Source organism: Hipposideros armiger, unplaced genomic scaffold (assembly GCF_001890085.2).
Source record: "Hipposideros armiger isolate ML-2016 unplaced genomic scaffold, ASM189008v1 scaffold_8, whole genome shotgun sequence".
Lineage (NCBI taxonomy): Eukaryota > Metazoa > Chordata > Mammalia > Chiroptera > Hipposideridae > Hipposideros > Hipposideros armiger.
Window position 1 is genome coordinate 6,361,620 of NW_017731358.1, and position 15,079 is coordinate 6,376,698.

General features: G+C 49.8%; 1 protein-coding gene across 1 annotated transcript in view; it reads right to left on the reverse strand.

The window, feature by feature from the left end:
* PDIA5 (protein disulfide isomerase family A member 5) overlaps positions 1-15,079 on the reverse strand; it is an 87,367-nt gene that overhangs the window by 40,465 nt on the left and 31,823 nt on the right. Inside the window, exons 4-7 of the mRNA XM_019652582.1 lie at positions 11,461-11,544; positions 11,159-11,204; positions 7,034-7,126; positions 3,817-3,877 (exon numbers count right to left, since the gene is read on the reverse strand). Coding sequence (XP_019508127.1) covers positions 3,817-3,877; positions 7,034-7,126; positions 11,159-11,204; positions 11,461-11,544 — 284 coding nt within the window. The remainder of the gene's footprint in view (positions 1-3,816; positions 3,878-7,033; positions 7,127-11,158; positions 11,205-11,460; positions 11,545-15,079) is intronic.

The window sequence follows — 15,079 nt, forward strand, 5'->3', positions numbered from 1 at the left end:
CGGGCCAGATTTAGACACTGGCAAACTGTGAATAGGTCAGACTCCCCCGGGACCACCTGAACCTCCCAGCACCAAGCCTGCTGGACAAGATGCAATGCTGGATATTTTGACATGAAACTCTCAAAATGCCCATGGTCCCCTCACTGATAGTCCTGCCTGGCAGACAAATGGACACACACACACACACACACCAGCATATTAAGCCTGGGCTTCTGTTCCTGCCATTATTAGTTCAGGCTCAGACTCAGGGAGACTCAGGAGAGCGGGAGATACCACAATGTGACCTCATGGTATCTGCCCTCAGAAGACAAGACGCGCCTCGTCCCAGTAGCTGCCACCACAGCAGGATCCCCATAAGTGTCAAGAAGAAAGGAATATGACACATGTCCAGGGACTTCGTTCCCACTGTGAGGATTCAGAAGGGAGAATGGAAACAGGGACAATAACACCACCTCTACTGGACACCTGGGCTCTACCAGGTGGAGGCCACGCAGGAGGGACAGTGGGAGACGGCATGGCAAGGAGCTTGCTCTGGGGAGAATGAGACCCAGGTCAGCATCTCCTGCCTGTGTGACCCTGGGCTACTGATGTAAGTGGCCTGAGCCTCAGCTTCCCGACCTGTGAAGAGGAGACAGCACCTGCCCTGCAGGCTGAGGGACAGAGGCAACACCTAGGAGGGTGGGCAGAGCCAGGCATCCAGCAGGGGAGGCTCAGTCAACCCAGGCCTGCGGGTTCGCCTCCCAGCCCAGGGAGAAAACACTTCCACAGGGAAGAGAAGATGCCACTCCACTCCCCAGGTGGGAAAATAAGGGGCATACTTGCAGCCCTTCACCCACTCTTACTCAGTGACTTGATGAGGTGGGGGGGGGGAATCTGACACCCACTGGGCCACATTCATCAGTCAGGAGCTTAATGGGTTATCTGTTCCTACATGTGCGGCCTCTCTCTTCCAGCTCTGTCTGTAGCCTGCAGCAACATTATCCGCGACACCCCCTAAACAAGTAGTGAGTCAGCCAGCTATCCCAGTGGGTAGAGGCCAGCAGTACTGGGGAAAGAAGTTATTGGAGGGGTGAAGTGATAGAAGAGCAACAGGAAACTATAGGCCAAGCCAGTTTCCAGTTGAACTTTACCAACCACACAGCTGGTACTGTGATCCCTATCTAAGTTTATCTTTCAACTGATTCAACTGGGAGGCAGGGAAAGAGATAAGACTGATTATCCCTCTCAAGCCCCTGAGGTTAGAGCAATTAGCCTATTATTTTCTCATTAATTCAGTCAACAAACATTTATTCAATAAACGGTAAGGTCCTGGGGACCCAGATTCCTTGTCACAACTAGAGGCTCCCACTGCTTTTGGGTTCATTCACCCCAAACATTATCAAATGATCAGAGCCCTAAAAGACTTCCCAGTTAGGGAATTACTGTGTGTTCCAGGAATAAGCTGAATAATGAAGCCATGAAGGCTTGAGTGGATGAGTATAATAAAGACACAACTTTGTTTCATTAAGAACAGCAGCAAAAGAATCCTGGGGCCATCCAATCCGACCCTCCCACAACTCTGAACTTCACAGCTGAGTTCTTCTCCCTCCTTCCCCCACTCCTAATTGCCCTGTGACACCTACAAAGAATCTAACTTTTGCTACCCAGCTTTCTATTATGTAAAGATAATCACCACCCTTCCATCTCTGCCCCTGACTGTGATGAGTAGGACGGGCACACTGCCAGACAGCCTGGGGAGTGCGTGGGGAGATGACACCCATTCAGGCGCCAACTGCCAGTGAACCACTCTTTCAGTATAACTAGTGTCATTACACTGAAACCCGCACGCTTATGACATGTACTGTGTACTGACATACATCGTTTTAGTCTCATTTAACCAATGTGTTGAGTCCTGAAGGGTTCTGAGATAAACCAAAGGAAGCTCATCCTCAAGGGGCTGTGTAGGCAGGGCAAATCCTGAAGCATCCGTGGCCAGGCAGTTAGTAAGATCCCTCCAAGGAGAAAGACAAAGGGGTGAAACCAACCAGTGACCATTAATAAAGAAAATGGCCCAGGGTTAAAGTACAGAGGCAGATTTCACAGGAAGCAGGACACCAGGGCTTCTTTCCACAGGTAGGCACACCGTGGGGGACAGAGAGGTGTCTGGTAGGAGGACAGGTGGGGGGGTCACCCAGCCATCAACATGGGCTGGGAGAGGCTGTTGTCATGGTAAATAAGCCACAGGCCCAAGTCAGGCAGGACCCCACATGAAGGCACGGTCACCAGGGTGGGGATAGGAGGGGTCTTTGATCACAGAACTTCTCAGGAAGGGGGACTGGGGGTACACTTTCAAGAGTAAACAGGGGCGGCTGGTTGGCTCAGTTGGTTAGAGCATAACACCAAGGTTGCCAGTTCGACTCCCACATGGGCCAGTGAGCTGCTCGCTCTACAACTAGATTGAAAACAATGACTTGACTTGGAGCTGATGGGTTCTGGAAAAACACACTGTTCCCCAATAAAGTTTTTTTTTTAAAAAAAGAGTAAACAGAACCCCAGTGGCAGAGCCTGATACACATCTGAGTTATGGACACGCCTGGGTACACCCACCTCCCACCACACACAACCCCTTCTCTTTCCAGTCTTCTAGGGAATATGTAGTTCACAGAATCACAGCTCTACGGGTCTTCCAGAGGCTCTAATCCAGGGTTTTCCATTAGATTACAGGGGTGGTCCACACGGAATATTTGAGGCTTTGAAGGATCCACTGTCAACTCCTCAGCTCTGCTGTTGTAGCTTGAAACCAGCCAGACACCGCATAAATGAGTGGATGTAGCTGTGTTCCAACAAAAATTAATTTATAAGAAAAGGCAGCCAACCCATGGGCCATAGTTTGCTGACCCTTTATTAGAGGGTTATGGAGCAGTAGGAAAAACCAATGACTTCTTTTAAATAAAACAGAACAGAAAATATCAGTGTGCATTACATCTGGTACAGTGGATACTAAATATTAATAGTAAAGGTAAGTATGGTTTTGTGAAACTTTTGTTTCAGCTTATTTATACATAATTTATGTATACTTACAGTATTGGGTGGCAATGTAAAATTTTTAACACTGTGAATGCAGTAAAAGAGTGTGAAGACCACTGCTCTGATCCAACCCCTTCTCTTACACAAATGGAAACTGAGGTGCAGAGAGGCGAAGGACGTGACCAAGGTCACCCAGCTTGCTGTGGTGGCACACCTGGAATTAGAACCCAGGTCTTCTGGTTGTCATCTCAGTGATCCTTTGCTATTCCCATGGCCTCCCGCCTCATATAGAGGCTGAACCCAAATACCGGGGCTCTTCTCCCTGGCCCTGATCCTGCCACCCGTCTCAGGTGGCGCCCGCAGTGGCATGCAGGTGCCAGAGCCGAAGGAGCGGTTGACGCAGGGGCCAGTCAGGCTCTGGATGGTGAGCAGCACCCTGGACAGCGCACCGAGGCCAAGGCACACAGGGGGGCAGGAAAGGGGCTTCAGCCCCCAGAAGGCAGAGGGGCAGAGGAAGGCAGAGGTAGCTGAGAGGAGACCCGTGCTGTTGCTGGGTGGACCTCGGGGTGGAGAGGACAGAAGGATGCTCATGCTAGTGAGAAAAACTGATGTGGAAGCAGGAGGGGGGAAAGCCAGATGAAAGGCCAAGATGAAGGAAGAGAGGCACAGATGGTGAAATGGGTGAGCGACATGATTCAGAGCCCTAAGTGAGAGGCACGGGCCGTGTTCCCAGCCTCCCCACCTCACAACCCCCAGCTGCCCCGCCAAGAGTCTGAACTATCTCTGGCCCAAAGGAGGAGCGTCACTCACAGGGGGCATAAAACATCATCAGGAGTGGCTTCTCTTCCTTCTTCAGGAGCCGTCTGAAGTCCTAAGGCACAAACAGAAAACACCACAGGTCACATACAGCACAGTAACCGAGGGGCCACCCCCAACCCAGGGACCCACAGTGGTGGGAGGAGCGAAATGAGCACTTCAGAAATCCCACTGTTGGACTTGGAGATGGGAGACACAGGACAGAGTCATGGCATGTCAGGAGCTGGAAGAAGCCCAGGAGACCTATTCTAGACCACGCTTGCGTATTACAGATGGGAAAACTGAGGCCCCATGGGGACTCTCCAAGGCCATGTGGTGGGACGAAGGACCAGGCTACCAGCTTTACTTTCAGCTTCTCCTGAACAATTAAAAGTCTGCAAGGAGCTTTCTGCGTCCCATGAGGCTGTCAGCCAAGCCACCCCTCTTTATGACCTCTACGGAGTGGTTGTGTTGTGGTGGGTGGTTTTCAGGTAGGCCTACCTTGGCCAGATGGGGGTCTGCTCGTCACAGGAACACAGGGTTAACCCACGCCTGTTAATCTCTTCCCCACGGCCCCAGCCCCACCGCCACCATCCATGTCTGGGGGAGCCCACTGCGCGCACAGGAACATAGGATACGAGGCATGCCCCCACCCCCAGGAGGTTACAAGCTAAACTGATCATTTGTATGTGTAAAACGCTTAGAACAGTGCCTGACACATTATTAGGCAATATATAATTATTGGTTAAATAAATGCAATAAATGTAAGAAGACAAAGGTCACAACAGTGCTAATGGAGAGACTTCTGTGTAAAGCAGGGTAGGAGGCCTTTCTTGCAATGACTCAAGGATGTTCAGGAAAAGGGAAATCTATCAAGGACTGCGGAGCAGCACCATGACAGAGCATATTTTGATTAAAATGAGCTCCTCTAACCAGTTTCCATAGAAGAAAATTAGATGTTTTCTCTTCTGAGTAATAAGGAAAATAAGAGGAAATTTCGAAATGCAGCTTTCTGGCAGCAACAAGACATTAGGTAAATAGATGATGGTACATCTCGCACAATGGAATACTACTGCATCATTAAAAACGATGAAGAGGAATATTTAATGTCACAATAAGATGTGCATGTTACATTAAGTGGGGGGGGAAGCAAGTTACAAAACAGCATATAACATGCAATGACAGTTTTGTTAATATTTATGTACGTATTATGTTGAAAGCCTGAAAGGCTACAGAAAATACCAACAGTGGGTATCTCTCAATGGGAAGGAATGGGTTGATTTTTTTTCTTTCTTTTATGCGTTAAGCTATATTTTCTAAATTTTCAACAATGACTATGTTACTTATAATATTCCAGCTAGACAAAGATTACAAATATTTTGTGGGCATTTAAAACATTTTATAATAAATTCTGAAAATGTGTACTCCTGTTTACATAACTAGAGAGAGAAGGCACTCATTTTAAGACAGAATGAGTAACCGCGATCTTTGACCCTGACTAGGGGTGGAGGATGCAAACACTGAAAATGATCTTCTGGAATCCGTGGAGATAAAAACCTGGTAAAAGATCTGAGAAGAAAAAGCTTTTCTGGGACTGTTGCAATTGTTGCAATTTGGTTTCATATCCAAACAGTAACAAATATTACATTACACTCAAAGATAATTAGTCACTTTCAATAAGGGTGGAATTCTACACTCACAAACATGAATTGCATTTGGAACTTTTAGTTATTTTATGTGGGGATTCTATTAGCAGAAAAGCAGCTGTATCTATACTTACAAGAGAGAAAACAGCAGAAAGTCTAACAACAAGAGGATTGCCTACAGGCGTGAAGAAGTACTTCTCCTTAGTATTTCTAGTCACAGACAAGTGATCTTAGGAGTTTGAGGGCATGGACGTCTTGGGGGAGGGAGGTGGCAGGCTTTCACTGTCCAGAAAGGCTAATAATATACTTCATTACAACATCTACCTGGGAGCAACAATCCATTTAGGCTGTTTTTGCACAGCTACAGGCACAGGTGCCACCACCTCCTGACACTTGCCCCTCTTCCCTTGCCCCCAACATGCTTTTTAAAACGGCTTTATCTTCTAGCCGATGATACTGGCACACACTATCCCAGGAAAACGTTGATGCTCAACCTCTTCATTCAAATCACCACAGGCCCACTTGACTAGCTCACAATGATCACACATGACCCCTACTCCAGTAAGTATAAATGGTATCATCTTTTTTCGGCGGGGGGAGTAACAAGCATTAAAAGTCAATAATTTTCAATGAAAAGAGAGGGGAGGAAGATAAAAGGTACATTTTATGTTATCAAGATAAGAACAAACATTCTCGGGCCAGCTGAGTGGCTCAGTTGGTTAAGAGCTCGCTCAAGAGTGTGAGTTCTGAGCAACAGCGTCGCCGGTTCAATTCCTGGCCCAAGCTGAGCTGCCAAGAGGTGGCAGGATGGCCCAGCTAAAAAAAAAACCAAAACAAACAAACAAACATTCTCCCTCCATCTACTTGCCTCACAGACCATTTGAAATGTAACAAAGAAATTCCTGCCCATCTCTATGTGAAGGCACAGCCAAGCAGATAAAGCATACATGTGATTATGGTGCAAACACAAGTATAGATGAATGAAGATGCATTCAGGTGAGGTGGGCGGGCTTCCCAAGGAGGGTCAGGATTGTATAGAGACGACAATCTGAACCACCCTTCCACTACCCCGCAATGCCCCCATCCTGGCCAAATCCAGAAATCGAAGTTTAAGAGGGCAAAAATGTGTTCAAAGTCACACAATACTCAGGATTATAGAGATTTGACCCAAGTCTCTGGAAATCCAACCCAAACCTCTTAGATTATTCTTAAAAAAAAAAAAAAAGGCAAAAAACCCAACTAAACAAGCAAACAAATAAAAAACAAAGCCAATCCTAGCAACAACCAGATTATGTAATAGGGAGAGGACATTTAACTTGATATTCCTTTAAGGAAACCCTAAACACATTAAAATACATGAAATAAAGTGATGAAGAACGGAGGCAGCTCAGGCAGCCAGCCTGCGATCTCCTGTTGGTTCCGGCACAGAGCTGGGCAGGACATCAGACATGAGGGCCCTGGCCCCGCTCCCGTGGAGGAAAGCACCGGGGACACTCATTTCTCAGTTCCCCGGGCATCTCTCCTCAGGAGACCCTAGCTCAGGGCAAGCTCCCCGTGTCCATCAGAATCGAGGAGGAAGAAATTACCTTTTCAGTGTCAATGTGGATGACATCTTTGGCTCCAGGATCTTCCTCCCACAGTGGGGGCCCCTTTGGATCCTTCAGAAAGGCCACTATGGACTGAAGAAAAGAAGAGAGAAGGGAAAACTCATTTTAGCCAGGAAAACAGGGTGGTAGGGGCATCGGGAACCTTCCCGTTTTCCTGCCTGGAGACCCAAGCGCCTGGAATGGGGCTGCATGTGGCATATGGGCAAACGCTTGGGGGTGTGCCATTCCACCGCCCACTGTCATCACTGCTAAGGGTCCTAAAAATGTCCTCTCACCACCCCCACACCATTTTTCAGTCACATAACACCTTACTCTGGTCAGCGGATTCACACCCACGCTTCTTCATTTGAGACAATGAGATGGCTTTTTCAAACCAGAGACACACTCGTGATTCTACTAAATCTCATCTCCTCCAGGAAGCCTCTCTGAACAATTTGAATGAAGGCTTCCAGTTGTGTCCAAAGGAGATATTTCCACATTCACACAGACACGAAAACTGTCACCCACATAAGCAGAAAATCATACCTACTTGTAACCTGCCTGGAATTTCGTGATTCAAACTGGCTTGGGAATGTGTTAAACCCTGATCACCCTCTCTAGGGCTCAGGTTGGGAAGTCCCAGGGCAGGAGGCTCGCCTCTGGGGACGCCTGGTTGCTGTACTTCTCTTCTTGAAGACCACCCCTCCCCTCCTCAACCCCACCCTCCCCTGCTTCTAAATGGTCCAGGAAGAAGATCTGACAAAGACCTTCAGGGTAAAGGGCTTATTAATTAGCCTTCGTCATGTGGACAACTGACCCAAGTCACTGCTCCCTTTGGGAAAGACACACATGGGGTGGGGAGCGGGCGGCATATCACTCCCCTCCCCTCCCCACCTGCCGTATTTCACGCGTCCAGGACAGACTAGACATCCCCTGTCCTCCCAGTCACTTTGGGAAATGGTGCTCAGTCTATGAGAACCAGAAATGGGTACCAGAAACCAGCCTAGCCTCCATCCTTTCACCCTGGAGGGCAGTTGCTGACCTCCATGTCAACAGATGGAGCCCTCAGAGTCCCTCAATTTGATGCAAGATTCTGTTACTTCTGTCCACTTTGATCAAGCTCCAATGAGCAGATGATGAACTGGTGTGTCTGTGTATGTTGGGGGAAGGAGGGAGGTCTGGGGTGAGAAAGGGCAAGACCCTCTTAGTGAGGCTTGAGGCGACACAGTCAGCCCATCCACTGTCGCACATGGAGGGCCCAGTGAGGCTTACTATTTCTGGAAACTCCTACTTGGAAAGAGCTACTGTGCGAGAATGGGGGACAGCCAAAACTTCATCGAATTTCATTCAGGTAATGATCCCTGTCCACCCAAATGGAGCTATGAAGCACCTCCTGGCAAGAGGAGAAGGGCTGTTTCCACCACGGCAAAGGCAGGTCTACCTTGTCTCAGTCCGTTGTGAAAGCTTCACTATGATGTACGAGCCAAAATGAAACTGGCAGGGCCTTATCAAGACCCATGCTCACCCACAGCTGCAGATGCACCTGCCCACCTGGGCCACATGAGGAAGATGCTCGTAGGTGCCCACCTGCATGCTCTTCCAGAAATACCTGGCGCAGGGCGTCTCAATCTAGGGTGCACAGTGGATTTCAGGAGGCCGGCAAACCCCAGGATCGCCTGAAAGCATTTACTTTAATGTATGCACACACACTCTTTCTAGGAAGGTCTGTGGCTTTCAGGTGACTCTCAGTGGGATGAGGAACCCGAAACAGCTAGGAACTACTGCTTGGGGAGCTCCCACACCATCACGAGCTAAGTTAAAGGGTTAGCACAGCCTCTCCATTTTCTCACCCCCACTTCAGCACCAAGAAAAAGAGATGTGAATGGAAAACAAAAAGAAATTGCCTCTTTTAATGTAACAATTGAAACGTTCATACTAGCAATCTTTTGATTTTCAGATAGATTCTTCTTCTTTAATTGAAGTTGAATAATCCCATAGGTTCTCTCCAAGTTGGTCTAACTGACAAGATCTTGGGTGGAAACGTCTGCAGGGAGCAGCACCTGGGACCCCACCCTCAGCTGTCCTATTCTGGGAGCTCTGAATCCCAGAAAAAATGGCCCAGCTCCCGTATCTTGGTCTTTAGGGTGACTTTATGGCTGGGAAACCACACTCACAGCTACAGGGCCTTTGGAGAAGGTCATCAGAGGGCCGTCTGAATTTTGGCTTCCGGGCACCTCTGGTCCTCATCACTTATCCATAGTAAGGATTTTGCTGGACAGACTGCTGACAAGCAGACTGCTGCTTAAACCGGAGTTCCCTCTTGAGTTCTTGAGGTTCCTGCTCTTTACCCTCACTTATCTGGCCTTCTGGCCTCTTTAGGGGTCACGGCATAGCCCCTGTGACCAGGACCCTGCTGAAGAGTACAGGATGACAGCAACAATAGCCACAGCGTGAGCCTGAGACTGTGTGCTCACCCTGCCAGGGTGTCCTCCATCTCTCTGGAGACAGAGGCCCAGGAGAAACCCTGAAAGGAAAACTGACTGATGACAAAGGAGGGCCTTAGACTGGGCTACTCCTGCAGAAAAGCAGAAGCTGTCAAGCCGTCATGAGAACGCTAACTTCCCCCTGCCCTGGAGAACTCCCTGGTCCCTGATGGCCCTGTGGGCTTTGGGGACCTGGGACCAAGCATCCCCTCTCTCCCTAAAGAGACTCAGACCCTATATGATGCTCAGCCAACCTCTCTAGCTTATTGACACAAGTCACAGAAGGATGAGCTCCCGTGCACCTAGTCTTTGTAAGGAGGTGGACAAAGGGTCCCCAACCTCCCCCACCCAGGCAAGCTCAGACCACCAGGGACCCTTGCTCCTTTCCTGCTACTACAGTTCTGAGCAGCTGCTATCCCTGGCTCCGCAATTCTAGGACAGACTCTTCAGAGGGCCAGCTAAATACACACTGAAGACAACCTCCAAAAACAAAATTAAAAGCCCCCACTTTCTCTTTCCGTCACCGCATAGGCACCTCCCCCATCCCATCCAGCTAAATCTTGTTCCTAGGGAGCACATGTTCTCTCCAAGGACTTCAGTTGACATCTTAACAGAGTAAGAGGGGTTAAGCAATTCTAGTAGACAGAATTTTCTCTAAGTGTCTAAGTGGGTGTTAAGATGATTAGTAATCAGGCTGAGTCTGTTGCTGCAGCAACTGAAAAAAGAGCACACGTTAGCTGATAAACACGAGATGACCAGGGAGGTGGGCAGGGCGGGGAGGCAAGGGAGAGGGGTACTGACAGCTGCACAGACAGATGGACAGACAGGAAGGAATGGAAGGAGACACGGACGGAGAGAGAAAAAGAGAAAGGAGCACAGGGTCCAACCAAGTCTGAGAAGCAGGAAAGTCAGAAAGAGTGAGCCCAGCAGATGTTGGAAACAGAAGAAATATATATGGCCCCAGCCAGGGCAAGGGAATGCTGCCTGGACCAGAGGCAAAAGAAGGCTGTTTTGAGGAAGGGAATGCGTATGGTGAAGGAACAGAATCCAAGGGCAGGAGAGGGGCTCAGGGTGGGAGAGTTGCTCTGTGATAACAGGACAGCACTGGCAGGTCACAGGATCTCCATACTTATGTTCACCGATGCTTTTCCATTGACTTTTAAGTTGGATTGATAGGAGGGAGTGTCTCGGTGACATCGACATCTCGTTTGGAACAAGCTGCATCAGCCACAGGTGCCATCCTGCCTGTGTCTGCACGCTGTGGTAGCCTGGGCACAGCAAGCCCCTTCCGGCCTAGGGCAGCCACTGTGGGCACTGCTGCCAAGATGAGGGAGGGCCTGAGGCCACAGCAAAGGGAGACCCAGGCCTAGACCTCTGGAGGGAGGGGTGTGACGTCACATGTCCCCCTGGAGGGCTGCTGATAGATTCACAAACTAAAGACAAGTCTGGCCACCCCACTGTGTTAGCAGCTACAAACTTTTCCTGATATTCTGCTGACATCTGCTCTGGAGATAAGAATCCCACAGGTCATTCGGCGGAGCTATTTGTGCTCTCTGCCCTTCCTTCTCTCAGAGAGAAGCTGTCAGATTTTTGGCATCCATTCAGACTCCAGCTCTGCTGAGAATGAGGGAGGTAAATTTACCTTAAATGTCACAGCTCGGTTATATTCAGTATGAAATGCACCATCCCTGTCAAATGAGGAGAAAAAGGTGTTAACTTTAGGAATGGTTGTGAAAATACATACCGTTGGGTTTCCTGCAGCATCTTAATAAGATTCAGCTATTAACCACATTTCAAGATTTTTTTTTTTAAGGAATAATTGTAAACACAGGGGGGGGGAAAATCATTCTGAAATTGATCTAACTAAAAATCACTGTTCATTGCGAATACCAATGAAAGCTTTCAGCACTTACTTGGAAATTGAAAATGGCCACGTGTACTTACTGGTAATGGAATAATTCGACCTTTTTGTCGTTTGGGCTCAGGTCAACTTTCATCTTCTTACACAATTTTCTACTCTCTGCGTCACTGAAAGACACAAATGTCGGGAACCATTTGTTACCTGGGGTCCTCACGAAGGAGTTGACAGAGTAAAATCTGCTGGTGGCCTAAGAATAAGCCAGGGAACTTGGAATCTCAGTAGCAAGTGACGTCCTCACTATAGAAGGGTTCTCAGAGAACGGATGCAGAGTAACCAATAGGATATGGGTGGGTTGAGCAAGACAGGGGCAAGCAGATGGGGAGGCTGTATCACAACATGTCAGGGGCAACACAGAGAGGTCCGGACGAAGAAAGTGCCCCAGAAGCTTAGGGGGTAGACAGCCCATTGTAAGAAGAAACATAAACTCAGCAGAGATCAGTGGTTCCCAATCCTTGCTGCTCATTAGAATCACCTGGGAAAGTTTAAAAAATACTGATTCCTTGGCTCTCCCTAGATTATTACGTCCGAATCTCTGCCTGGGGCCTAAGCAAGTTTTGGGTTTTCAAGTTCTAATGTGCGCCATATGCCACCTGCTATACACCACCTGACCAAGATAAGAGGAAAATGTTCTCCCATGTTGAAAGTGTTATGAAATCTGACCAGGTACTGACAAAATCCAAAAGGAGAAAGGGATTAGCTTCAGTGAACTGCTAGCATCTGCAATACCACGCTCTCGCAATTCTAATAAAAAAGTCTGTCGGGTGCCATTCACCGTTTACAAAGCGCTCAAGCGTGATCCCATCTAATCCTGGTTTCCTTCCTGTTAGACCAATGGATCTCCAAGTGTGGCCCCTGGACCAGCAGCATCAGCAGCGCCCAGGAACTTGTTAGAAAAGCAAACTCTCAGCCCCATTCCAGATCCACTGAATCAAAACTCTGCCGGTACTCGAGCGGCTGTGTTTTAAGGAAACTTCCAGGTGATTCTGACACATGCCACCATCCTGCACTGGCCAGTCTTGAGGTGTGGCTTCCCCTATGCCCTACACCAGCCCCCTCAGAAACCTTACCTGATCTCACAGATTCCCCAAGACCTCACTCAGCCAAGTGTGCCTGGCAGCCAGCAAGCCACCCCACCCATGTAGGGCTGGCTTGAAGCTCTTTGCTTCATGGACCAGTCCCCAGATCTGAGTAGACTCAGCGAGGGTATGTTGCCCACCCAACCCCAGCTGGTCTCTGCTGACTGCAATGCATGAGAAACTTCACTCGGCCAGGTATGACAGCCACCTGAGGGAAGTCCCCTCATCTCCCACCTGTTTATATACCTCACCATCTTCCACAGCCATCAGCTTCGCACAGCTGTGCACCAGCCCCAGCACAGATGGACTAATTAAGCCATTCAGTGCAATTCTAAAAGCAACGCTCATCAGCGCACAAGCAACATCGTGGGATGTCATTATAAGTGTAAATCCACAATTTGCAATTCAAGAAGCATGTCTTCCAGGAGGGGTGTGTGTGGGTCAGAGAGTGGGCGTGTCAGGCACTCTTTTTTTTTAAGATTTTTTAATTGGGGAATTGGGGGATGGGAACAGTGCTGGGGAATTGGGGGAAGGGAAACAGACAAGTTGCTGTTGTTTTGTTCTTCAGTCTAGTTGTGGAGGACGTTGCTTCACTGGCCCAAGTTGGCACCATCATTGCGCTCTTCCCGGGTGAGGCAGATCAGTCGCCGGCTTCTGGACGGCCGCTCACTGCGGCTGCTGGCCGCTCACGCTGGCTGCTGGCTACACACAGTAGCCCATGGCAACCCACTGCCACAGGGGCTGCAGCCTACGCCATCGCCGGCGACTCATGGCAGCCCAGCTCCAGGTTGAGCTGTTGTTCAGCATCTTAGCTGTAGAGGGCAGTGTCACTGGCCCTCATATGTGGGATCCGAACCGGAGCCCTCTGGCGTCCCAAGCCAGCTCTTAACCATCGCGCCACTCGGCCGGCCCTGTCAGGCACTCTTGAGGCCACCCCTCAAGCCCCACCTCACCCCAGGCCAGGGGCTTTCCCTCCGTATTTAGTCCTCCCTGTGGTAGCCATTACTGTGGCCACCGCAGCTTCCAGCCTTGGGCCTGGCAAACAATGGGGACTCAAGAAATGCATGATGAATTCAGAAAGGGGAGACTAATGATTCTGCAATGGTTGCTCCTCCAAGTGGTGAGGGCATTTTAAGATAGGAGGTCCAGAGAGAAGGGATAAGCTGGGGGTGGGAAGGAGACCCAAGGGGCTGAGAGCATACATCAAAAGGCCCCTGTGCGGGCAGCCCACCACACATCCTCACTGGAACTCTTACCTTAAAGCCCTGTGGAGATGCCACACCTGCCTCCACCGACAATGGCTATTAACAGTGTGGGTCTGCCCCATCCCGCTGGGCTGTGGTGAAGCCACGCAGGCAGGCAGCGGGCTTGTTAGGAAATGACTGCGTCTGAGGTGCCCAGTCTCTGCCTGAGTTCATTTCCCAGAAGAAAGGGCTCAACTCGGGATGTTTACAACCGTTCACTTGGCACTCTCCTTGTCCAGCTTTCTTCTGTCGCACTCCTTTCTGTGACCACCTACCATCCACCCAACTGAAACAGCAAATAGTGCCTGGGGCAGAAACCGAGTCACCATGGCCTCCTCAGCCCCTCCCTGACATCCAGCAAGGGTGCCTGAAGGGCCGGCTCATGCGGCTGCGCCTGTGCTGGCCACTCAGACTCTGCAAGGCAGCCGCTGGAGGGAGTACCACCCCATGCTGGCTCTCTCTTCCAACAAGCCTGGCGAGCAGCCCCTTCCTGTGACTTTCACAAAGCAGAGAGGAGTGACAGGGCTCAGAGTCACTCTGACCCCGATCCCTGCCTGCCCTGCCAGATCCCATTCTCTGGAAAAGTCTCCCTGCAGCCTTAGGTTCCCTAGGAGCCCAGAGCAGGCTTAGGAGCAACACTCCATACCAACCACCCTGGCTGAGTGGAGCTGGGAGGCCACAGAAGTTCTCCTGCCTACATCCATGGCCCCCACTGCAGTTAGGCCAATCACAGCTGCTTCTGCCACAGGATTCCTTGTTGCAGACTCCGTGCAACCTCTCCCCTCCTCGTTATATGACACTCCCCAAGGATTCTCTCCTACACACACACACACACACACAGACACGTGCGCGCGTGCACGAATATTAATGCACACATTCTCTGAGGCGTCAGTGGAGAGATGGCTTCCTGTCCTCTCTGAGCGCCTCTGCCACCCACCTCCGGCACTCCCTTCCCTGCTGTCCCTCTCCACAGCACATCTCCAGATCTGACCGAGTCCACGGAGCGTGTCACCTCCATCAGAAATGTTTGCTCCATGAAGGCGAGGGCTTTGTTGTGTTCATAGCTGCTTCTCCGGGGTTACAACACAGCTGGTACAGAGCAGGCACTCTATAAATCACCCGAATAAATGAGTGAATGACTGATGCTGTCTTGTCACTTTCTGGGCTCTGTCTATTGAGCTCCAGGAAACCTGCCAGGTGACACTCCCTGACAGTGCTCTCTGAATTAGCTCCCCTCCCTCCTATGATTCTGTGTCGCCGAGAGAGAGTGTGAGTGTGAGTATGTGAGTGTGTGAGTGTGCGTGTGTGTGTGTGTGTGTGTG